The sequence below is a fragment of the Panthera onca genome, chromosome C1 (assembly GCF_046562875.1).
Source record: "Panthera onca isolate mPanOnc1 chromosome C1, mPanOnc1 haplotype 2, whole genome shotgun sequence".
Taxonomy (NCBI): Eukaryota; Metazoa; Chordata; class Mammalia; order Carnivora; family Felidae; genus Panthera; species Panthera onca.
The window spans coordinates 155437873-155463180 of NC_138346.1; the positions used below are offsets into that span (position 1 = coordinate 155437873).

Below are 25308 nucleotides of genomic sequence, written 5' to 3' on the forward strand. Positions count from 1 at the left end.
TTTCAGCTCAGGTCATGATCTCAAGGTTTGTGGGTTCCAGCCCTGTGTCCAGACTCTGCACTGACTCTGCAGAATCTCAAGCAGGCTCTGAGATTCTTTCTCTTCCTCTGTCTCTGCCCCTACCCCATTCTCTGTCTCTCTCTCTCTCACTCTCTCTCCTTCTCAAAATAAATAAATAAACTTAAAAATACAAAAGAAAAAGAAAAGGCCAGCTATATAGTGGGAGAAGATAAATGCAACACATATAATCAATGACTTTTATATAGAATAGATAAAAAACTTATAAAAAAATAATAATAAGGCAAAGAGCCCAATAGAAAATGGGTAACAGACTTGAATAAGCAAGCCATGAAAAGAGATCTAAATGTCCTGAAAACATAAGAAAAATGCTCACATTTGTTAATAATTACAGAGATTAAAAGTAAACAACAATGAGTTAATATACTTACTTACCAGGTAATATACATACTTACCAGGATGGGTAAAATTTTTAAAGATTGTCAATACAAATGAAATTTGGGAATAGTGGGACACTGCTAATATGAATATAGGTTGATATAACCACCTTGGAAAACAGTTTGGTATTATCTAGTATATTTGAAGATATGCATGCACTATAACCCATCAATTCTACCACACAGACATCAAAAAACATAAAAATATTTGTATCAATATTTCTAATATTCGGGGCGCCTGGGTGGCTCAGTCAGTTGGGCGGCCGACTTCAGCTCAGGTCACAATCTCGGGGTCCGTGAGTTCGAACCCGGCGTCGGGCTCTGTGCTGACAGCTCGGAGCCTGGAGCCTGTTTCAGATTCTGTGTCTCCCTCTCTCTGACCCTCCCCCGTTCATGCTCTCTCTCTCTCTGTCTCAAAAATAAATAAACATTAAAAAAAAATTTTATAAAAAAAAATATATTTCTAATATTCAAAAATGCAAACAGTTCAATTGACCGTTATCAGTAGAAAGTTAAGCCAATTGGAGTCTAGTCATATAATGGAATAATTATCAAATAGAATCATAAAGGGGTGCCTGGGTGGATCAGTCGGTTGAGCGTCCGACTTCAGCTCAGGTCATGATCTCACGGTCCGTGAGTTCGAGCCCCGCATTGGGCTCTGTGCTGACAGCTCAGAGCCTGGAGCCTGCTTTGGATTCTGTGTCTCCCTCTCTCTCTGACCCTCCCCCGTTCATGCTCTGTCTCTCTGTCTCAAAAATAAATAAACATTAAAAAAAATAGAATCATAAAAATAAATAGAGCAAAGGTATATATATAAAGCCATATGAGTGACTCTCACAAATATACTTTTGAGTAAAAATAAACAAATGGAATAAAAATCAGACATAATAGAATATACATTGTGTTATAAACCTCAGGACCTGACAAATGTATGTAGTGTTGAGGTAACCATACTTGTGCAATGAAATTACAAAGATAAGCAGCAATGTGAGATTTCATAAAAGTCAAGATAGTTGTTACCTCTGGGAGTGAATTAGCACAGTGATTAGCAGGAGGTACGGGGGTTCTTATGAGATGCTGCTAATGTTCTATTTTTTAACCTGAATGTTTATTACATAAATATTTCCTTTGTGAAAAACCACTGACCTATGCATCTTTATTTTGTTCACCTTTCTACATGTGGGTATAATAACTTTTTGTGCCAAAAAAGTTTTAAAACCTTATATTTCTATAAACATATTCTTTTCACACTCAAACATCAGGTTGTTCTGACTCATTTTCTACATCTAGGCTTCTCTCACTAGCCATCTGGGTGACATAAGGCATATCAGATTTTTTATTTGTAAAACAAGAATGCGATATTAGTGTAGGATTATCTTCTTCCTGCTATGAAACTTGACTACTTTTTTTGCTCATTATATTGGTGTTTTAACCATAGATTTTCACCACCATTGGTTTTGTGTTATAATTGTCATATCATTAATTTATCATTGGATATTCTTTCTAAGTAATAATTAACATTTCCTCCATCAGAGTTGCAACTCAGAAACCATTTCATATCTACTTTTCAGAGTTATATCCAGAAACAAACAATGGTCAAGACTGAGGATTGCTTAATAATCACATAAATTCCCAATTTTAATTCTGTAGGAGGAAAAAAAAAGTTAATTAATTTATTTTTTTCTTTGTGATTGTAATAGGATCTGAGAGACAAATGTTATCACCTGCCTGCTGCAGTCTATTTGTTTCTTTTGTTAATGTTTCTTCACCATGTGAAATAGGTGGTAGGCAGAATAATGGCCCCCATGGATATCCATGCCCTAATTCTCAGAACTCTAAGAATGTCATGTTACATGGAAAGAAGAAACTACGTTTGCAGATGAAATTAAGGTTGCTAATCATGTGACCTTAAAATAGAGCAATTATCTTAGATTGGGTGAGCCCATTGTATCTCTCAAGTATTCTAAAGTATGGAAGAAGGTGGCAGAATGTATCAGTTTCAGAGTGAAGAGATTTGAGAAAGACTCAACTAGCCATTCCTAGCTTTGACAATGGAAGTGAGGCTCTTTCTAGAAGCCAGAAAGGCAAGAAAATGGATTCTTCCCTGGAGCTTCTTGGAGAAAACTCAGTCCCACTGACACATTTTAGCCCCCTTGAACTCACTTCAATCTCCAACCTCTAAAATTGCAAGATAATAAATCTGTGTTGCTTATAGCCACCAAGTTTGTGGTAATTTGTTATAGCAGTAAAAGGAAATTAATACGGCAATACTGTTTCCTTGGGTATAATACAGTATAAAAGTGAAAGGCATCATGGATGTATTTCCATTCTTTTTATTATTTTTTACCTCCTAAAATTTTGGAGTCATATGTTTAAAAGAGACACTATAAAAAAATTGTAAAGCCAAATGGCATGAATAAGTTGCCAGTAAATACCTGAAAAAGTAGAAGAAAATAAATCTAAAATTAATAGGCACTAAAATTCACCTGTATCCACAAGAAGATATAACAAAGGGTTGTGATTTTCCCTGTAATTTTATAGGTAATAATTAAATAATAATTTAAAATCAGACTAATTGCTGCCAAATTAGAAATCCAGTAGAATACTTTTCAGTAAAGATGAACTAGAATATAATAAAGATACTTGTGTTTGTGTATATATTTGAGAGAATATTAGGAGAGGTAGCATCACAGGGGGAGAAGGTCTGTGGTTGTGCACTCTAGTAAGGGGTGCTTGAAAGAAATGGGTGTGTATGTGTGTGTGTGTGTGTGTGTGTGTGTGTGTGTGTGTTCAGTATACTGATCAAGCAAAGAAAAGAGAATATACTTTTCTTTAAAGATTATCACAAAAGGCTCAATAATCCAATAATGAAATCGAAGTTAATGTTCATGAATACCCAAAGATTTCCTCAGTTGCTCCAAACAATTTGTTAAACTAGTCAAAACCCTTCTTAGAGTTTTGAAGAGGAAAACTATAGAATATGCATACGTATGAGTAAATGACATGAAACAAAAACCCTGTAGCAATAATGGATATTTTAGCACAGTTTACAAGTGGAGAAAGATAATAACCTGGGCAATTTATTGTAAAGATTTTAGGTGGCAAAACTCATTGAAAAATGTGTTTTATGTGTTTAAATTAACATTATATAAATAGACTTCCTTCTTATTTTTGTTGTCACTGAACTATTGCCATGCATGCTACATCCCACATCACTTAGGAGAAATTGATATATGTTACATTTTATTCAAATATACATTATATTCAAGTACAATATATTGTACTTGCTCATAAAATATGCCTTATTTGAAACTTTAAGTATAGTCATAGGAATGTCTTTTTTTATTTTTTATTAAAGTTTTTAAATGTTTATTTGTATTTGAGAAAGAGAGAGAGAGAGAGAGACAGTGCATGAGTGGGAGAGGGGCAGAGAGAGAGGGAGACACAGAATCCGAAGCAGGCTCCAGGCTCTGAGCTGTCAGCACAGAGCCAGACCAAGGGCTCAGCCCCACAAGCAGAGCCATGAGATCATGACCTGAGCCAAAGTGGGATGCTCAACCTCCTGGGCTACCCAGGTTCTCCAATACGAATACCTTTAAAACTATAAATGTTTATGTGAGTATTTTTAAATAATATTTTTTTAATTTTTTAATGTCTATTTATTTTTGAGACAGAGGGAGAGACAGAGCACGCACAGGGGAGGGGCAGAGAGAGAGGGAGACACAGACATCTGAAGCAGGGTCAAAACTCTGAGCTGTCAGCACAGAGCCTGATGCAGGGCTCAAACCCACAAACTGTGAGATCATGACCTGAGCCGAAGTCAGATGCTTAACTGACTGAGCCACCCAGGGGCCCCTTTAAGTAATATCTTTAATTATAATCAGAAGAGTCACTCAGAATCCTTTGTTTCCTTATAACTGAAGGTAATCTCTATATATACATAGCTTATGTATAATGCTTATGTGAATACAGAAACGAGTTACTAGATATTTGCTCTGTTACATGAAGCAAAACTAAATTCATTTTAAAGATATAAAATGGATAACAAAAGTTCTTGGTTTAACTCTTAAAATCTGAACCAAAACCAGGAACTTGTTTTTAAAAATGCTTTGAAACTAACTCAAAGGGAAAAAAAAAGAAGAAGAAGAAGAAACTAAATCTGGAATAAAGTGGAGAGAACTTGATATTTGAGAGAAAATGCAAATGCTAACAACCTAAGGGTGCCACCTGTCTGGCTTCCTTTAAAACCACAGAAATATGTGCTTTGCAACTGAATCCAGTCTGATGTTCATAGCTGAGAGGCCCCCACCCGGTGGGAGCAGGGTCCACTGGCAATCTTATTTCCCAAGCAGACTTCCCACACTTTTGGTGCCGCACAGGCAAGGCGGCGACAACAGATGGAGTATCGCTGTGGTATAAAAAACATTTGAGGGGAAACATGTGCAGATGTATTTTGGCCATGAAACTATGTGAAAGGTCTTACAATTCGAGAAATTAATTAGAAAACAGAACTGTTGTGCAGAATTTGAGAAAGTTTTGGCAGTAAGCAGTTATATTTGTAAAACCAAATAGCCACCACCCTTCTCTTCATTTTCTAAATAATAAATTTTATTTCCAGCGTGTTCCTTTTCTAATTTAACAAACTCATATCAATGTACTAATGTGAAATTATACAGTCCTTAAATTATAAAGCTTTGCTATAGGAATGAAGCTTTTTTTTTAATGTAAGTTCCTCATGTGTTAGACTTTATTCTTTTTAACATATTTGTAATTTCCATTTGTTCTAAATTTGCTACACCAGAAAACTTGGAAGTCAATAAAATCTATAGTTAAATCTATTAATTCTACTTTTAAAATTAGGCAATAATTTATAAGTTTTTATTTCCTGTCTTAATGAAGATTTGACTATAAATATTAAATCTAAAATACATACTGATAGAAAATTCAAACTTTTTCATCATGACCATACAGTATGATGATAAATATGGGCTTTACATAAAAGAGACCATACAGTATGATGATAAATATGGACTTTACATTAAAAAAAAAGATAAATATGGGCTTTGCATAACCTAAGCAGTGGGTTAAAAGTAATTGTTTTCATTCCTTCGTATTTATTCAAAAGTTAGTATGTTTTGGGGCGCCTGGGTGGCTTAGTCGGTTGAGTGTCTGACTTCGTCTCAGGTCATGAACTCACAGTCCTTGAGTTCGAGCCCTGAATTGGGCTCTGTGCTGACAACTCAAAGCCTGGGGCCTGCTTCGGATTCTGTGTCTCCCTCTCTCTCTGCCCCTCTCTTGCTCATTCTCTCTCTCTGTCTGAAAAATACATAAAAAACATTAAAAAATCAAAAGTTAGTATGTTTTATTATTCTTAATATTTGTGTAACACCTCCAGTGTGCCAAGTACTACCTGAAGATATTTAATGTTTTTTTTTTTCTTTTTGTCTTTATTTTTTAAAGCAATTTTAGATTCACAGCAAATTGAGAGGAAGGTATAGAATTGTCCATACACCCCCTAAGGCAAAATGCACAGCCTTTTCCATTATCAACAACATCCCCACTAGAGTGGTACATTTGTTACAACTGATGAACTTATCTGGACACATTATCACCTAAAGACCACAGTTTACAGTAGGGTTCACTGTTGGGGTATATTCTGCAGGTTTGGAAAAAATGTATAATGAAATGTATCCACCAGTATAGAATCATACAGACCATTTTTACTGTCCTGGAAATCCTCTTTATTCCGCCTGTTCTTCCCTCTCTGCTCTTTAATGGATTCTTAATCTTCACAATAACCCTCCAGTGGACATCCTTGATTCCATTTTGCTGGTGGGGAAATTAAACTTTGGACATGTCATATAAGATTCAAAGTTTGACCTATGTGACTCTTCAATATGTGTTTTTCCCAATTTCATGATGGCTCTTTTCAACCAGGATTCAAATTACTGGGTTTTTTTTCTTTTTTTCTTTCTTTCTTTTTTTTTGTTTTTTTGTTTTTTTGGTGGGGGGCGTTCTATGCTGTCATTACTGTCAAGATAAAATAAACTTTCCTTTCTCATTGGAAAATAGTTCTTTTGTCACCATGTTCATTGGAGATGATATAAGTCTTGCTTAATATTTTATAGCATCAGCTCAGCTGTCAGATTTAAAATCCAGCTCTGACAGTCTAATGCTCTGTCCTGCTGTGTGCTAACATCTCTGTGCCTTCTGTGTTTTCATCTATAAAATGGGGCAATATTACTTCAGAGTTTTGTTTTGGTATTTAAATGACACAGTAATGTGACTGCCTAGCACATAATAAATGTTCAATAAATGTTAGCAATTACTTTCTTCTTCTTATAAGAGATAGATAGGGGCATCTGGGTGGCTCAGTCGGTTAAGCATCTGACTCTTGATTTTGGTTCAGATCATGATCTCATGGTGGTGAGATCGAGCCCCACATCAGGCTCTACTCTGACCATGGAGCCTGCTTAAGATTCTCCATCTTTTTCTTCCCCCCCCCCACCCCGCCTCTCTCCCAACTCACACATACTCTCACTCTAAAATTAAAAAAAAAAAAAAAAAGATAGATGTAAATGGGCCCAGTAGTTTAATACTTATAATCTCTTGTTCTTTCCAGGTATTGGTCTTTGGAGTAGGTTATTTATTTTTTTAATATATTTTTTAAATGTTTATTTTTGAGAGGCTGAGAGCGTGAGAGCAGGGTAAGGGAGAGAAGGAGACAGAGGATCTGAAGCAGGCTCCGCTCCACACCATCAGCACAGAACCCAATGCAGGGTTCAAACTCATGAGCCCTGAGATCATGACCTGAGCTGAAACCAACTGTCAGATGCTTAGCCGAATGAGCCACCCAGGTGCCTTAGTAGGTTATTTAAAAGAAGATTCTAGTTATACTTGATCTTGGAAAATCATTTTATTGTTTGCTACAAAATTGTTGGGACATGAGATAAGGAAATGTTCCATTTTTTTCCCATTAAATTAACACTGATTGTTTAGGTATCTCTGGGAGTACTATAAAAGCTGAAATGTTGGCATGTTAGTCTATATTATTTATATTTTTATGTCAGCCTGCAAGGTTTGCCTGCTATAAACAAGCAAGTACAAGGAGTTAGGGCTCCAAAGGAGATATTCCTTTTCTAGCACAGTTAAAATTAAATCCTCAGTTAATTTTTCACTTATGTTTTATTTTTATCACAAAGTATTATACAGGTTATGGCTTTTTGAATCATAGTTAACTGTGATGGTTATGAAGATTTTTTTAAAATATTTATTTATTTTGGGGAGAGAGCAGGTGGGGGAGGGGCAGAGAGAGAGGAAGACACAGAATCCAAAGCAGGCCCCAGGCTCTGAGCTGCCAGCACAGAGCCCGATGCAGGGCTGGAACCCACAACTGCAAGATCATGACCTGAGCTGAAGTTGGACATTTAACCTACTGAGCCACCCAGGCACCCCTGGTTATAAAGATTTTTAAAAATACAACAATTATAGATTTCACATTAAAACAGGAATCTCCCCAAATATATACTTGGATTTTTTCAGAACTCTGGACTAAGTAATCATAAGCAGCAATTATATTTTTTATTATGAGTAGGCGAATTCTTATTTTAAAGATTAAAATACTTAGGAATAAAATAGCTTCAAAGTTTTATTTATTTAAGTACAGTTATATTCACCATCTTATTTATTGCTGAGAACATTTCTGCAGAAATTTAGACAGTATATTATTAATATCAGCACTTTGTGGATGAAAAAAACACAGACAAAATAGAACTAAGTGACTTGCCTGAAATAACACAACTGTTTGTAAATAAATCCAGGGCTGGGGCTTATCTTCTCGACTCAAAGCTTTTGTAAAATTTTTTAACACAGCAATAAGCAGAATTCTATTCTGATTATATGTCCTTCTGCTACCAGAATATCTAGTATGAGTCGTTTAGCCAGAACCAAGATGTTCTCATTTTCAATAAGTCTGCACAACAAAGTCATTAGGCATAACTAACTGCTATCACAGCCATCTGTAAATGGGCTTTGAAAGAAACAACTTTGATACTGTAACAGAAAACATCACAGAGGCAGAAAACAGTATTTTATTTGATGAGTTTAACTATATCTCAACTAATAAATTGGCTGTCATTCCTGCCCAGTATAGAGATAAGGGGGACGAGGACATGTAGATGCCCTTTTTGGCTTGCCAATTTGCAATTATCCCATGACAGAACACAGTTTTACTATGATTGATGAAACATTTTAGGGGGGAAAAAAGGGCTTAAATGGAAGAATTTTATTAGGTTTTAAAATGACACTGCTAACAATAGTGCTGGGGAAAAATAAACATGAAAACATTTTAAGTAGATAGCAGGAATGCAGCCCAATCCAAACTGCCTAGAATGTCCTTGCTGTTTTCACTTACTTTTGCATCATATACGGGGATGTAAACAACTTAATTCTAAGGTTATTGTTGCAACCTTTTCTGCTTTGTACTTTGATCAGAAATAGTGTCTGAAATAAAAATGAGAAACCTCTAAGACTTCAGTGGCTTGTCATAAAAGGATGCTATTAAACATAAAAAAAAAAATGCGGTAACTGCATACTCGGAGCTAGAAAAGCACTAGAGTGATAAGGAAATGTACATTATACAGTAATATCAGGATCACTCTGATCTTGAACATTCATTTTCAAGTTGGACAAAGTTTTTGAATCAGTCTCCCTTGCTCTTAAGTATTTGTATCTCAAGTTATATAATCAGTTTTACCATCCCATATTGGGTCAGATCACTGGTCCAGAAAATAAGGCATCAGGTCTTTTCCCAGAGTCGGTACTATTAGCTAAATCATCTTACTGCTCAGTGTACCTAACCAGTGGTATGAGGCTACAAAACTTATGGAGGAAAGCAATTTCTAACTGACCCTTAAGGCAATTATTTTAGGGCTAGAAGCGTGATATTTGATTACACCTAGTATCATTTTCAATTTAAATAGCTATAAATTACTCACACCTTTTTTTGAATAGCAACAAGTTTTAAGTCAATGAACTCTTCTGAGAATTGAAGAAATGTCCATATGTTTATTATATGCCCCATAAAACAGCGTTTCTTTAAATGCTTTAATTATTTCTTGGGGCCGTGATTTTATTATGTGTAAATTTATTTTTATTTTTTCTTATGAAGAGATCCCATAAAACAGTCAAGTGACCGATGATTTGAGACCAGCCAGACATAAATGATAAAATAATAGTTTTGTGATATGCTGTATGATTAACGCAGATGTCATATTTAATTTAAATTTAAACCAATGTCATATTTAATCCTGATGATATGAAAACTATGAATACAGGATTTATTTTTCACAGTCCCAAAGTAGATCTCAAATATCCAAATCCAATTAGAGGGTTCTCTCTTGCTAAAGAAACTTCAGAAGGCAAAGAAAGATAATCTTGGCAGCACTCTGGAAGTGAGCCTACTCCTAAATAGGCAGGATCAGAGGAATTTGGGATCAGGTAGGAAGGACAGGTACACAAAGGAGCAGAGTGGGGTTAGGGCAAAGGAAATATGGAGGAAATATGAAGGAAATTGTCCACTGAGCAGCCTCTGTTGTGGTTTGAACACTAGTATGATTTATACCTCTTACAAGCACCATACCAAGTTTTAAACAGTTTGTCAATAGGGGCACCTGGGTGGCTCAGTAGGTTGAGTGTCCAACTTCAGCTCAGGTCATGATTTTGTAGCTCACAAGTTCAAGCCCCACGTCAGGATCTGTGCTGACAGCTCAGAACCTGGAGCCAGCTTCAGCTTCTGTGTCTCCCTCTCTCTCTGCCCCTCCCCTGCTTACTCTCTCTTTCTCTCTTTCTCTCTCTCTCTCTCTCTCTCTCTCTCTCAAAAATAAATAGACATTAAAATTTTTAAACAGTTTGACAATAAAAGGTGTGTGACATGCTCAGGTATGAGTGCAAACAAGAAGATTCCATACTGCGATCTCCTCATTGAACAAGCATTTGTTGTGTATCTCTTATGTACCAAATATATACAAATGTCCAAATATACAAATATCAATAATTTATGGTCTTTTTCCTTGATAATCTCACAGTTTAAAATGAAGGACCTATTTGTAGAGAATCCATCAACTTATAATAGCAAAATATGGGAATCTTATTTTAATATTCATAAAATATGAGACAAGCTTTTCTGTATACCATAGTTTTGCATGTCAAGTTTTCTTAAGGGATGGTAAGCTTCTGTGGCAACTTTTCTCAAGTAGATTAGTACCATATTTTGCATTAACCAAAATTTGCTATTTGATTAGTTTTATGTGGCCGTAGATTTTTAAATATGCCCTCACCACTATTGTACTTTATTTTGTACATATTGAGATATCTGTGAGATTTGCAAGGATATGTCACCAAAAAGATGGAAAAATCATTGAAATTAAATTTCTGTATTCTTTTCTTTCAACAAATAAAAACTATGTATGTTACATTTACACACACCTGTACATATATGTATAGATACATTAGTTTTAAAGCAAAAATACATAAATGACATTTTAGTATAATTTTTGAAGAATGTTTGATATGATTTATGGCAAATATCTAAAGAAAAAGGTGTCATTCTGACATTGTCAAGATAAAGTTTATGCTTGGATGGACAAGACAGGGAGAGAAAGAATCAACAGTATCTTCAACATGGTTCTGCACAAGGACTTGTGAAATAATGGTGTAGATAAAAAGAACTTGAGGGAGGCAAAATGGTTGTCATCTTTGCAGAGGAAGGTAATAAATTTAAAGTTTACATAGTTAATTTAGGGAATTGTTGGGAGACTTTAGGAATATCTAGTAGCTATTGAATTAAAATGCAGAGAGATCAAGCGTGGAGGGAAAAAAAAAAAAAAAGTAGGAGTGTCCCCAGGGGTAAAAGATGAAAACACAAAGTGAATGTAATCTCTGAGAAGGACAAAGGGCTGCTAACTGAGGCATTTTAGGGATGCATTAAATGTTTATTGCAGATAGCCTGCAATCCTGCACGTGCTTTGCTCTCAGGGCCTTGTACTATGATCAAGGGATTTAAAAAATGAGTGTTAGGCTTTGACCTACCAAAAATTAAAAAATAAGTTAGGTTTGAGCATTAAACAAATACTATTTTTTAATATCAACCAGTCCGACATCAAGATGCACCTATTGGCTGGTAGAGAAATAAGTTTTGAGTTTTTTGCCACTTTTTTCTCAGCTATTAATACAGTCATATATCTAGGAATGGATAATAAAATGTACAAGAATAGGTGAAGTTGGGATCATCAATGTAGGCATCAGGAAAGAATATTACTCAGACACAGGACAAGCAAAATCTTAGTTTAACTAAAAAAAAAGAAAAAGAAAAGAAAATACAGACAAAACTGATAGTTTTCTCATGTCAGTACCATTTGTCACGCCTAAATGTGGTAAATATTGAGGTCACAGTTACAATCACAAGTTATGGAAGGCAGCATATCATCATTATACTATGTACAGGTGGATGACAAAAATAAATTTTGTCAGGACAGGAAATTCTTGCTCCTCTATACCTATTCCTGGTACTCATCATCAAATACATATTTTTGTGCTTGACTAAAATTAGGTAACCACAGGGGCGCCTGGGTGGCTCAGTCGGTTAAGCAGCCGACTTCAGCTCAGGTCATGATCTCGCTGTCCGTGAGTTCAAGCCCCGCGTTGGGCACTGTGCTGACAGCTCAGAGCCTGGAGCCTGTTTCAGATTCTGTGTCTCCCTCTCTCTGACCCTCCCCCGTTCATGCTCTGTCTCTCTCTGTCTCAAAAATAAATAAACGTTAAAAAATTTTTTTTTTAATTTTTAAAAATAAAAAATTAAAAAAAATAAAATTAGGTAACCACATTTCTTTTCTGCAGTGTGTTTTACTTGCCCACTGTACCCTATTCTCACCTTGATCAAAGTAATATCAACTCTATGAACCCTATTATGTCCCTAGTATTATTAGTTTTTCATTTCAGTAAATATAAGAACCCTAATTATCTCTTAATTTACACATTCATAATCATACAGTCATCATCCAATTGCATTTATATATTGTAAGGATGATTGTCCACCATTATTATACCTCAGTCTAATCTTCCTCTGTATTGAGGCCTGTATACAAAATACATTATTATTTGATTAGAACACTATGTTGAATGTTTACTTAACACAGAGTACATGGGTGGGTGATCTAATATCTGAATCCATGCATTTCTACAAATGCTTTGCACTCCCATGAGCGAAAGATTTCTTTAGCTGCTTAGAGAGAGAACAATAGGATCAGTTATTTTATCCCAGTAACTTACACATGCTACCCCACTGTCTCTCAGTTATGTTGGTGAGGATCTGATACTATTCTAATCATTTTTCCTTTGTTAACTGGTGACTTTTTTTGTAACTGAGAGCTTGTAAGATTTTTCTCTCTATCATTGATTTGATTTTCCCCTTGAATATGTATTACTTTAATGATTAGAAACAAAAATCAATAAAACTAGTTTCTCAAAACGTATTTCATAACCATCACTTAAGTACCAGAAAGATTATACGAGTATTATTCATCTTTACTATTATAGTTAATAGATACAACAGAATGAAAAAAAATTAGAATCATTGATTCATAATCTGAAATAAATGCATGAGGATTTTTATCCCACCCTCTGCGGCCAATGAGCAAGAGAAGTGGTTTCCAGTGTCTAGAGAAATAAGATGGCTTGTTTTCTTTCTGTTTGCCTACTCTGCTTAGACTTGGTTTTGCTTATTTGCTCTAAAATGTGTGTTTTAATAGCTCTGACAAAGGGCCAAAAAATGATCATAGCATAAAATGGGAACATTTTCGTAAGTGCTACATTTCCTTCAGAAAATAAGTAAATGCAAAAACAGTAACAAAAACCATTCTATACATTGGAAGGGGGATGCATATCCTTGGCAAAATTCCCAATCCGTATTCGAAGGCATACTTTTCCTTTCAAAAACCTTGAAATTATACTTGTTGCTTCAAACCTTAATATTCCCAAGATAAGTACAAACCGAAGAAAGTCCATAATTGAGGAGGCTGATAATGATGATTTTTCTCGGTTCATTAGAGCATTGGGATGAGAAGAGTATTAATTGCCAATGCCACTGGACACACACAAGCCCGGCAGCCTGCCATGGGGAGAAATAGAAAAGAGAAAAAAACAAAACAAAAAACAAAAAACAAAAACCTCTCCCATTGCTTCACCTTTGACATAGAGGCCCTGTTTCACAAGGAACCACATAATAGTTATAGTCATTTTAGTGTTCAAATTTACGGAACAATACTGGAGATCATTACCAGAGGGAAAATGTGTGTAAGAGTGATGCGCTCTTAAGGTTCTGTGGCTTTCACATTGTTAGAATCCATTTGAGTCCCGCCAATATCTCAAGTGCTTGGAAAAGAGAACAATATTTTTTCTTCTTTAATTATTTTTATTCCTGACTGAGATCAATGGATTAAAAAATGGAATAGAAACTAAAATCATGCTCAACTGCTAGAAAGCCAGTGTCTTACAAACCCAGTAAAACTTCATTATACAGAAAGTAATACAATTATGTGGTTTGTTGCCAAAAATGTGTCATTACCTGGATACTCCACAGCACTCTTGAGTTTGGAGAATTAGATGCCCATTAATTGTGCCTTGTTTGGAAGAACACTTTATGGGGCGCCTGGGTGGCTCAGTCCGTTGAGCGTCCGACTTTGGCTCCGGTCACCACCTCGCGGTTGGTGAGTTCGAGCCCCGCGTCGGGCTCTGTGCTGACAGCTCAGAGCCTGGAGCGTGCTTCAGATTCTGTGTCCCCCTCTCTCTCCACCCCACCCCTGCTTGTGCTCTGTCTCTTTCTGTCTTTCAAAAATGAATAAACATAAAAAAATAAATCAATTTAAAAAATTAAAAAAAAAAAAAAGAACACTTTATGACAAAGTACTCGTCACTCTACACTGCAGAGATGTAAGGTAGAGCCAGGTAGTCTTTAGTATAAAAACTGTGTACAACAGAATTTCTTTTTAAACTGCATGATTTAGCCTATCAGGGGTTTAGTTTCATCATACATAAAATAGAAATAATACCGATCATTGTGTTATTGTAACAATTAAATATAATGAGCCATCCAGCAGGATGCATGAGAAATGTTTCCTCTCTTCTTTCAGATTATTAAGATATAAATCATGCTGATCTAATTTTTAATGTAAGCCCATGGTAACAAAATGAGTAGCTAACCACCAACCACAGGAACAAGTTGACCAAAAATATGCTAAAAGAGGATTTTTCTGGCATATGCATCTGTGTATTATTTTAAACTCCTGTGTGGTTTTCGGGTAAGCTGGATTGAACCATGTGGAACCCCAAAGATTTTTCTGGCCAGCACTGGGAACAAATATAAATTAAAAGGCTTCCTTGGTCCTTGTCCTTTACTCTCACATCCTAACCTCTGGGCTGTATCACTCAGTTGGTAGGAAGATCAAACCCAAGTAAAAACATATAAGAAACAACAGCAACAACAAAAGGAAAAACAAGAGTGCAGTAAGGTGACAGCAACACTCATGAAAACCATGGAGATCAAAGCAGGTTGAGTCAGGAGAGTGGGCCTACCCAAAGAGAAGTACAAAGACAGCAGGCTTGTTTTTTGCACTAGAGCTGAATAAATGCCAGGCTCTTGATTCTGATGCATCCCCTGGAAGAGGAGGAAGCCTTGTGTTTTACCTGGCGATTAAACAATCTATGGCTATATAGTTGACTGCCCAACTGTTAATACTCCTTTCTAAATGTCCTAAAGGCACCTCAGTCTTTCCGTGTCCAAAAGGAAACTCTCTCCTTAGCCCCTAAGGAAGCTCCTCCTCTGCCTCCCCCTGTCCTGGTAAGTGGATCATTTTGTCAGTGAAATTCCTCCAATTTGGAACCTGGGAGTCATCCCTACTTCCTCTATCTCCAATTAACTCGTGTCCTATTAGTCTCCAATCCTCACCAATGGTTTAGAAATTATTTTATTATGAAAAATCCAAACACACAAAAGTAAAAATAATAATAATAATATAAAGAACCACATGTAACCATTATCCAGCTGATACAATTTTTTTTTAATTTTTAAGTTTACTCATTTATTGTGAGAGAGGGAAAGAAAGCATGAGCAGGAGAGGGGTGGAAGGAGAAAGAAAGAGAGAATCCCAAGCCGGTTCCATGCTGTCAGTGCAGAGCTTGATATGGGATTCAATCTAATGAACTGCGGGATCGTGACCTAAGCCAAAACCAAGAGTCATACGTTTAACCCACTGAGCCACCCAGGTGCCCCTAAGTTAGTTCTTCATGTCTTGTAGTGTTCTGTTGGGTCTACTTGGATCTTAGCTATTTTTCCTTATATTTCCAAAACTGTTTTGAAATCCAAATCTAATCCGATTTCTCTACTACATAAACCTGATGATGGCTATTTTCTTACCCACTGAATATAGTCCCAAATTCTTAGCAAGTGTTTTCTCAGTTCAGGCCACGCCTACCTGCGCAGTTTCTTGCTCTTCATCTCTACCCTCATACCCAGTGTTCAACAATATAGCTCTCCTATAAAATATGCTGTTCCTACAGGCCTCCAGACATTTGGGGAGGCTCTTTCTTTTGAAAGGATTATTGGGGGCTCCTTTCATTTAAATTCTTTTTTTTTTAAGTTTTGTTTTTTAGTTTTGAGAGAGAGAGAGAGAGAGAGAGAGAGAGAGAGAGAGAGAATGAGTGGGGGAGGGGCAGAGAGAGAAAGGGACAGAGGATCGAAACAGGCTCTGTGCTGACAGCAGCGAGTCCAGTGTGGGGCTCGAACTCATGTACCATGAGATCATGACCTGAGCTGAAGTCAGACCAACTGAACCACCCAGGCACCCTAGTTTGTCTAATTTCTTATACTTCATTGCCGTTTCCAGCATCCCCTCCTCTTCTAAACCTTCCCTACAAATAACCTTCACCCTTCTATCCTGAAAATTTGCCCAGGAAACCATTCCCCTGAGTTACCACTGCACTGCTAAATACCTCTTATATTTGTTACACACACTACATTCTAATAATTTGGGCCTTTGTACATCTTCTCTCCAGTAGCCGTGGATCCTGTTATGTAACAGGCTATGAGCACTCCTTTGTGCATGGAGTGCTCAACTCAGTGTGTTAGACATGAACCACTGAAAATTTTGGCTGAAAAAATGTTACTATTTCTCCTTAACAGTTTTTATAACTTTTAAAAATTTTATTTCCCACTTAATGGTGTTACAATGAACTTTTCAAGTAATACTCTAATCTAAATATTTATTTTATTATGCCACACAAAGGATTCAGTATAGAGTTCCAGAGAGTGGGTAGCATAACTGGTAAGTTGATTTGAACAATGGAAATAAGAGCACAAAAGAAGCAGCCTTCTGTTTTCCTATATGATATCCACCCAAAGAAACTTTCTCCTTGAGAATTAATTATTATGAAGCTGGACACTGGAAAGCTTAAGTCTATTTAAATATTTCACATTTGTATATTACTTCACAAAGATAATTTCTTGCCTATCTCCACTATCTTGGGGGAAGTGAGGAGGTTACTTCCAGATAAGTGCTATTTTACGAAACAAGATTTGACTGGGACCATTAGGGAATTAGTCCTTATTGTATATCCAGTCCAGAAGATTGGGCGAGAGATAACAAAATACTTTTATTTCCCAATTCTTGATAAGAAAGCTAAAAGGTCAAGTGCTCAAAACCACACAGTAGAGAAAGACACAAAACTCATTGTTAATCTCTTTTTTTCTGCCTATTCATAATGTCACCCAAGACTTTTAAAAATGTGTTGAGGTCCAATAACATATTGCCATGTTTAATTTACTTTTAGAAACATAATCAGTTGATATAGTGTCTCATTTTCTTGGACTCTTACCAATACCTCAGACCTAGTGAGTCCTTTTTCTCTGTATTTTTGCATATCATTTTTCAGCTGTAGGCCACAAGGGATAAAATCTTCATCGTTCTCTATATTACCAATAACTGATCTGAGAGCACAATTTCTTTTAAAGTTAATATAAACTTCTCCCAGTATGCTGTAAAAGGAGTCAAATTTTGAGATAAAAATTGAAACTTTTATTTTAATAAGAACTCAATTATATGCTCCTGTGTTAACTTGCTTTAGAATGTGAACTCTGACAGCAGGGCACATATCCTGACTTTTTGATTAATTTTTACTTATTTCCCAGTATAGACCATATCCACATTTGGGAACTAGGAAACTCCATAAATATTTGAGTAACTAAATGATTGAATCAAACCTAGTGTTATGAGATATTTTTCTTTTACTTGATTTAGATGATTGTGTTCAATCTGTGAGCTACTCTCAGTTAATTTTAATAAACTAGGTTTTTGTGTGTGTACATAAACAAATGCTTGCTCTGTGAGCGTATATGTACATATTGTCATTAGAGTTGTGTAAGATATCTCTGTTTACAGAATAAATTAATAATTAAATACATACATGTTAATAAAGTATTAACTCTTCAGCCCACTTTATATAAAGCCATTCAAAATTTCTCTGACTTTACTGTCAGATTCTCAGCAATTTTTCTCAACTCCTCCAGCCTCCATGTGTTTTAGCTAAGGGTTGACAAATGTCTAGCCAAATGCTACACATGAACTAAGTGTTTTAAATATGCTTTTTGAATTTTTAAAAATGTTAATCCTTTAGGTAAAGTATGTACTTCCCAGTATCACAAGCCATACTGCCTTCTGTTATCTGACACTTGGTGGAGTCACCTACCTGGCCTATAGAGCATAGAGTTTTGAGAGCTCAATCTTTGTTCTTATCTATCTCTGAGTTGTTGGCCTCTCAGGGGAGTTCAAAACTCTTCTCTTGCTGCTCTGTCGTATTTATACAAGAATAAATCAGGTATTATGCTGGGGTTTAGAGCTTTCAGTGAACAAGGGATTAGAGAGAGTTGTCTATTAAGGTAAGGTAGAAAGAGGCCTGATGCAAATACACACACACACATACACATACACACACACACACACACACACACAAATCTAGGTGCAAGGCCTGGCCTAGCCCTGCTCTAGATATTAGAGACAATGTTCTTGCTTCTCGAAGGCTGACTGGTTTTTCTCTTGAACTGATTTTTTTTAAGCAGTTGAAATGGTAGTATGCCCATTGTAGAAATTTAGGTGTGTGCTCAGAGCAAAAGACACTCCAAAGTGCTTCCTTTGTTTTAGGAACAGGCCTCCCTTGGGCCTAGGAAAGGAGTCTAACACAGAGTCCTACAAGTCTTACCATGAAATAGATCTGAATTGTAGGACATCTTACTAGTCATTAAGATCTTATATTTGTTGAGCTTTGGACCTCATCGTTAACAGTCAAGATCAGGTCTCAAATATTCAAAAGTCTGTTCACAGAGATCTTTTTTTTAAGGAAACCGTATATTTCCACATCATAAAGTGAAATAACACCATCTTGTTGATATTTCAGCTAACTTAAATAACATGTAATTCCTAGGGGGGAAAATGTTAATATAATGGTACTGTGTAAAGCCATATACAAAACTAGATATTTTGCATCTGAATTATGTTTCAAATAAAAATGCCTCAAGAGATGAGTGGTTATCTTTGTGTAATGGAGTTACAAATGAATTTTCTTTTCTTTCTTTCTTCTCAGCGTTCTTCCAAAGAATTATAATGAGCAGCATTAAATTACTGAAATTTTTAAAAACTGAATTATGGGAAAACTAATTTTGAGAACTTAGAGATTCTCTTTTTGTAAATTATTTATTTATTTTTGAGAGACAGAGTCTGTGCGAGATTGAGAGAGAGAGGCAGAGAGGGAAAGAGAGAGAGAATCTTAAGCAGGCTCTTCACTGTCAAGGCAGAGTCCAGTGCAGGGCTTAAATTCACAAACCGTGAGATCATGACCTGAACTGAAATAAAAAGTCAGATGCTCAACTGACTGAGCCACCCAGGTGCCCCTACAAATATCTTTATTGTTATAGATGGATAAAGATAAGTGATTTAAACTGGTTCCCACAGTTTGGAAGCTTCCTCTACACAGAGAAGGGATGACATTACATGCTAGTGGCCAAGTAGCTGTTAAGAATCTTAAGCAGAGTGCAAACAAATTTCTAGCAATTAAAATGGTAGGAGTATTATTTTTCAAATAATAAAGACATTAGCAGCCTGTATATACTGCTTAAAACATGCTAGGCTCTACTCTGAGCATTGTCTGAACATCAATTTCTTTAATCCTCTTGACAGTCTTCTGAGTTAGTCACAATGTATTTTCCATTTTACAGTAATCTTTCTATCACAGTGACTAGCACATAATAAACACTCAATAAATGGGAGCTTGTTACCACTATGAACTCTTTTTATAATGTATTTAAGAAAGATGAGATCATTTCAACATTCAGAATGGTCCAGGCTTGAATCAGACTTTGCCACTTATTGTTTGTGTGCCTTTGGGCAAGGTAATCCAACTTTTTATATTTCAGTTTTGTTTGTAAAATGGGAATAAAGTCTGCATCATAAGGTTTATGTGAGGATTAAAAATGTGTGTCAGATAATGTATATGATGTGTTTAGTATGGTGCCCTGGTTCGTTGGGAGCCTTCAGTGAATGGCAGTAATGTTAGTCATACAACCCTGTTTTATAAGGTGTTCCCCTGGAGGCTCCTGGGTGCCTCAGTCAGTTAAGCTTCCAACTTCATTTCAGCTCAGGTCATGATCTCAGGGTTGTGAGATCAAGTCCCACCTCGGGCTCTGCACTGAGTGTGGAGCCTGCTTAGATTCTCTCTTTCTCTGTCTGTCTGTCTGCCTCTCTCTCTCTCCTTCTGCCTGTCTCCTCCACTCACACTACACTCTGTCTCTATAAAATAAAAAATAAATCATAAAAAAGGTGTTCTCCTGAAAACTACAAGGTAGAAAACTGCCCTGCAGTTAGGTGGGAGTTGAAAAGACATCAACGACATTATTTCCTTCTCTTTCCATAACATCTTTTAATAGTTCCATAATATGAGGGCACCTGGGTGCCTCAGCCAGTTAAGCGTCCAACTCTTGATCTTGGCTCAGATCAGTCTCAGGTTCATGGGTTTGAGTGATAGATGACTTTTACAGACATGACCCATGACTCTCTTACGCTCTGTTCAACCCTAGCTCCCTACCTGGATCAATACAGAGAGTTTGGAAGGCCTCTGGGGTGGTGGAGTCATTACATTACACAGGACACCCTGTGTCCCTGAACCATTGATTGTGGAAAAATTACCTGAACACTAACTGTGGTGTCTGTCTAGAGCAGTCAATAATCTTTTTATTGTACTGAGCCATTACATGTTTAGATACATTTATAGCAGTTAGTCTATTATAATTAATATAATAATTCAAAGTGACAAAGCATATAAATGGGATTTGCAAATCTTACCTGACCTGTCCACAGTAGTCATTTTTGAAAAAAGAGAGGAATTCATCTTTAGTTGTCTGCCATATGTTAACTTCTATACTTATATTCTTAATGTTTGAAAATGAGGAAGTGGAAATAAAATGTAAGTTAAAGATGAAATGCAGGGGCGCCTGGGTGGTTCATTCGGTTAAGCCTCCGATGCTTGATCTCAGCTCAGGTCATGATCTCACTGTTTGTGACTTTGAGCCCCACGTCCAGCTACACACTGGCAGTGTGGAGCCTGCTTGGGATTCTCTCTTTCCCTCTCTCTCTGCCCCTCCTCTGCTTTCTCTCTCTCTCTCTCTCTCTCTCTCTCTCTCTCTCTCAAAATAAATAAATAAACTTTAAAAAATAGAATTTGAATAAAGTTTCCATTTTCCTTCTGAAATCACTACTTCGATATCTTTCCATCTTGCAAAACAGACCCATAATTCATTTGATGAATTCTTATTATACATTTTAGCATTTTTAAATAATTCTCATAGAGGCAGCAGGATGCAACAGTTAAGAGAACAGGCTTTGGAACCAAACTACCTGGCTCTGCAACTAAATAGCTGTGTGATGTTGGCAAGTTACTTTTCTCTCTAGTCCTTATTTTCTTCAGCAGTTAGCATAACAATGGCAGCTACTTCCTAGAGCTTATGTAAGGATTCAGTGAATTCATATTTATAAAACAGTTGGAAAATTCTCCAACTCTTAGTCATCACTAGATGTCTGCAATAGCCTGTGTGTGAATTAAATGTTAAACAATTCATTCTTTAAAGAGAAATTAAATTTGGTTTGATAAAAACGGGGGGTAAAAATCAAAGGCATTTTTCCAACTTTGTTTTTACAATTCCCTCATGATTTCTCTCTGTGTTCCCCAATTAGGCTTCCCTGTACCTTCAGAAATGTTTCAATGACCTTCTGCTTGCATCTTTGCCCAACATTCTGCCTTCCTGTTAGTGACCTTCCTGCTCTCTACCCAATACTTATCTATCCTACATTCACTTCAAGCTCTTTCTCTGTTTTCACATAGCTTTCTCTTCTGTGTCTTCATGTCCACATTTCCCATATAATTTATTTTAAGGATACCAGTCACTGGATTAGGGTCCACCTAATTCAGTATAACCTCAACTTGATTACATCTGCAAATGCCCTGTTTATAAAGTCATAGTCAACAAGACACAGGCTTAAGACTTGAACATATCTTTTTGCGAGACATAATTCAACCTACAGCAAGATTTAGTGCCACCTGAAAATATTTTCTGTCTCTTCCAGTCCCTCATGATCACTATGGAAAAGCACGTACTTTTGGTTTTATTTACTTGACAGATTATATCAATTTGCTTTCTAATTTTTACAAAGGGCTTATGAACCTATATATTTTCTGATAAGTTGTATTACAATACTATTAAGCAAAACCTTGGATGATGATATAATTTTTTTGTATTTGTGTACTCTTCTATAGGACAATAAAATGCACATAGTAATGAATAAAAATATTAATGAATAAGTGAAGAAACCTAGTAATGCGAAATTCTTCTAGGGAATAAGTAATAAAGATAAATGGTACATGATTAGAACATGTCAATTTGTAATCTCTGATTTTTTAACTTACGATATGCTTTTGACTAATTATAAAGAGAATTATAAACTTACAAATGAGTATATATGTATTGACATTATTATAATTAAATTTCATATAAAATCTGGAAAATGTCCCAGTATACATCTGATAACTATGTTCCGTGTTTCAGAAATAAGAGATTCTATTTTGCTTTGCAACAACAAAGAAGGCTTCCCACAGTAAATAAGAATAACACAGGGTGGAATGTCGATCGGACCATTAATTTTTCCTAGAAATTGACATCGCATTACCTTATACTGTTTAACAGTCACAATTCCCAAATCCTCGTAGGAAATATTAGAAATCAATTTCAATTATATAAAAATAATGTTTTAAATTGATATGTCCACAGATGATAATGAGTGTGGAAATTTGACCCAGTCCTGTGGTGAAAATGCCAACTGCACTAACACAGAGGGAAGTTACTACTGTATGTGTGCACCTGGTTTCAGATCCAGCAGTAACCAGGACAGGTTTATCACAAATGATGGAACCCTCTGCATAGGTAAGTTTGACTACCTAACTTAAAATCGGTACCTCTCACTTATTGCTTATTACCTCCAGAGATTAAATAATATTTGAACCAAATTCTGCCAGTCTTTGAGCGTACCCTAGATGTGCAGTACTTTTAGAAATTTCATTAATTCTTTTAGTCTTCTAACACTGTTTAGTCAGTTACTATGGAATATTTATCTAAAGATGTAAGAAAAAAAAATCAGGGGAGAAAATCAAGCAGTTCATAAGAAAAAAAATCATGAAAGTATGAAATCTAGTGTGGTGGCAAACCACAGGATAAATATTTACACTTGAGAATAATATGTTAATTCAAGAAAACTACGATTTGCATGGCAAGATATTGATGCTTTTATAAATATGCACTCTGAGATAGGCTCTACATTTTCTCAGAAAATGTTCAGAAAGGCATTACTTCTAAAAGACTTGTTCTAGGGGCGCCTGGGTGGTTCAGTCAGTTAAGCATCGGAGTCTTGGTTTCAGCTTAGGTCTCATGGTTGTCAGATCCGGCTCTATGCTGACAGAATGGAGCCGGCTTGGGATTCTCTCCCTTTCTCTGCCCCTCCTCTGCTCTCGCTTTCTGTCTCTCTCAAAATAAATAAATAAACATTTTTTAAAAATAAATAAATAATGGGGCGCCTGGGTGGCGCAGTCGGTTAAGCGTCCGACTTCAGCCAGGTCACGATCTCACGGTCCATGAGTTCGAGCCCCGCGTCAGGCTCTGGGCTGATGGCTCGGAGCCTGGAGCCTGTTTCCGATTCTGTGTCTCCCTCTCTCTCTGCCCCTCCCCCGTTCATGCTATGTCTCTCTCTGTCCCAAAAATAAATAAAAAACGTTGAAAAAAAAAATTTAAAAAAAAAAAATAAATAAATAAAAAATAAATAAATAAAAGAATTGTTCTACTGCTTTTAGTATTGTCAGCTGAAAGGTAGTTACACTTAAGATCTGCATTAAGTTTTTCTAAACACTTGAGTCCTATTTAGAAAATCATTTCAGGTTTACTAAAATGTTTTCTGGAATGATGATAATAATTTCAATTAAATCCCTAAGTGAAATATTATTCTGAGTCTGAAGAGAGTATCTAGAAGTTTTTTTAATGTCCTTCTGTTGTAATTTGGTCATGCATTTGATATATCAGATCCTATAGAATTTGGATTAAAGTCTGAGAATAAAAAGATTGTTTCGGAAATTCAAAAAGTTGAACAATTTTCAGGGGCAAATTCTCTGGGGCCAAAGACTTTTAACTTTAAAAGTAAGTTATAAATCATCTTAATCACGGTTTATACAACACTGTCCAATTTACCAACAACTAGTATAATTAATTATGGTTGATACTAATCTGCAAAATGAATACATGAACTGAGACCCTGAGAGTGAAATCACATGGCCAAGAGAAGATATTTTATTAGAACTCATGACTCTATATGCAACGTGGCCAAGGTAATATGCTGCTTTCACTTTACACAGTTAGCTAAAAGAGAGATACCCAGGCTAATCTACATCACACTAAAGCTTTGCTGAGTTCCCTACTGAGATTCTCCTTAGTGAGCTAAGGAGAAGTCTAGCTATGTTCTTATTAACACATGAGAAGTTAGGAGACAGTGTTCAAAGAAACTTCATCAGTGAAATGTCTCCATCAAAGAAATTATCCTGTCTCGTGTACCTGTGGTTCATAACATTTACTCCGCTATATAAACAGAAAAGAGTTTGTTCTCCTCATTTGACCTCTAAGATAAGTGAGGGCTACTTCTGATTCACATGTTTAGGTAAAAGGAGGATTAGAATCACAGTCTTGTATCCAGAAAGCTACAGGAGGCTAAAGCAGGTGGCCATCTACATCTTATGCATTGATCTGAATCTTGCAAGTGCAGAGGATCAAGTTTTGCAAGGGCATAAAAGACTTAAAATATGAGACAATTGAATGATAACTTCACTTTTAGTGTTTGCAGCAAAAAATTTTATTGGAATATAGCTTTACAGTATATTCAGGATCTAGTCTATGAAGCTCCCCAGAAAACTTGTAATACCTCACCATTTGATATTCTCAAACCTCTGCTCTTGGTGCTTGTCTTCTTAGAATGTTATGCATATGTGTGTTTTAGCTTTAGTAGTTAAGTTCTAATTACGTAGCTCTGTAAGCTTTACTAGAAATGTTCCAGTTAGTGAAGAAATATAACTCACAACATCTTAATCACTTAATTTTAACTATGTTCTCCATTCCCTTTTGTCTCTGGAAGACATCAGTCTTTTCATCTGATCATTTTTACTTTTA

General features: G+C 36.0%; 1 protein-coding gene across 3 annotated transcripts in view; it reads left to right on the plus strand.

Annotated features, from left to right (window-relative positions):
- The window catches only part of ADGRL4 (adhesion G protein-coupled receptor L4), a 110316-nt gene that overhangs the window by 35397 nt on the left and 49611 nt on the right, over positions 1-25308 (plus strand). For all 3 annotated transcript variants that reach the window (XM_060625298.3, XM_060625296.3, XM_060625297.3), the window contains exon 3: positions 22876-23028. In XM_060625298.3, the coding sequence (XP_060481281.1) occupies positions 22876-23028 (153 nt within the window). The remainder of the gene's footprint in view (positions 1-22875; positions 23029-25308) is intronic.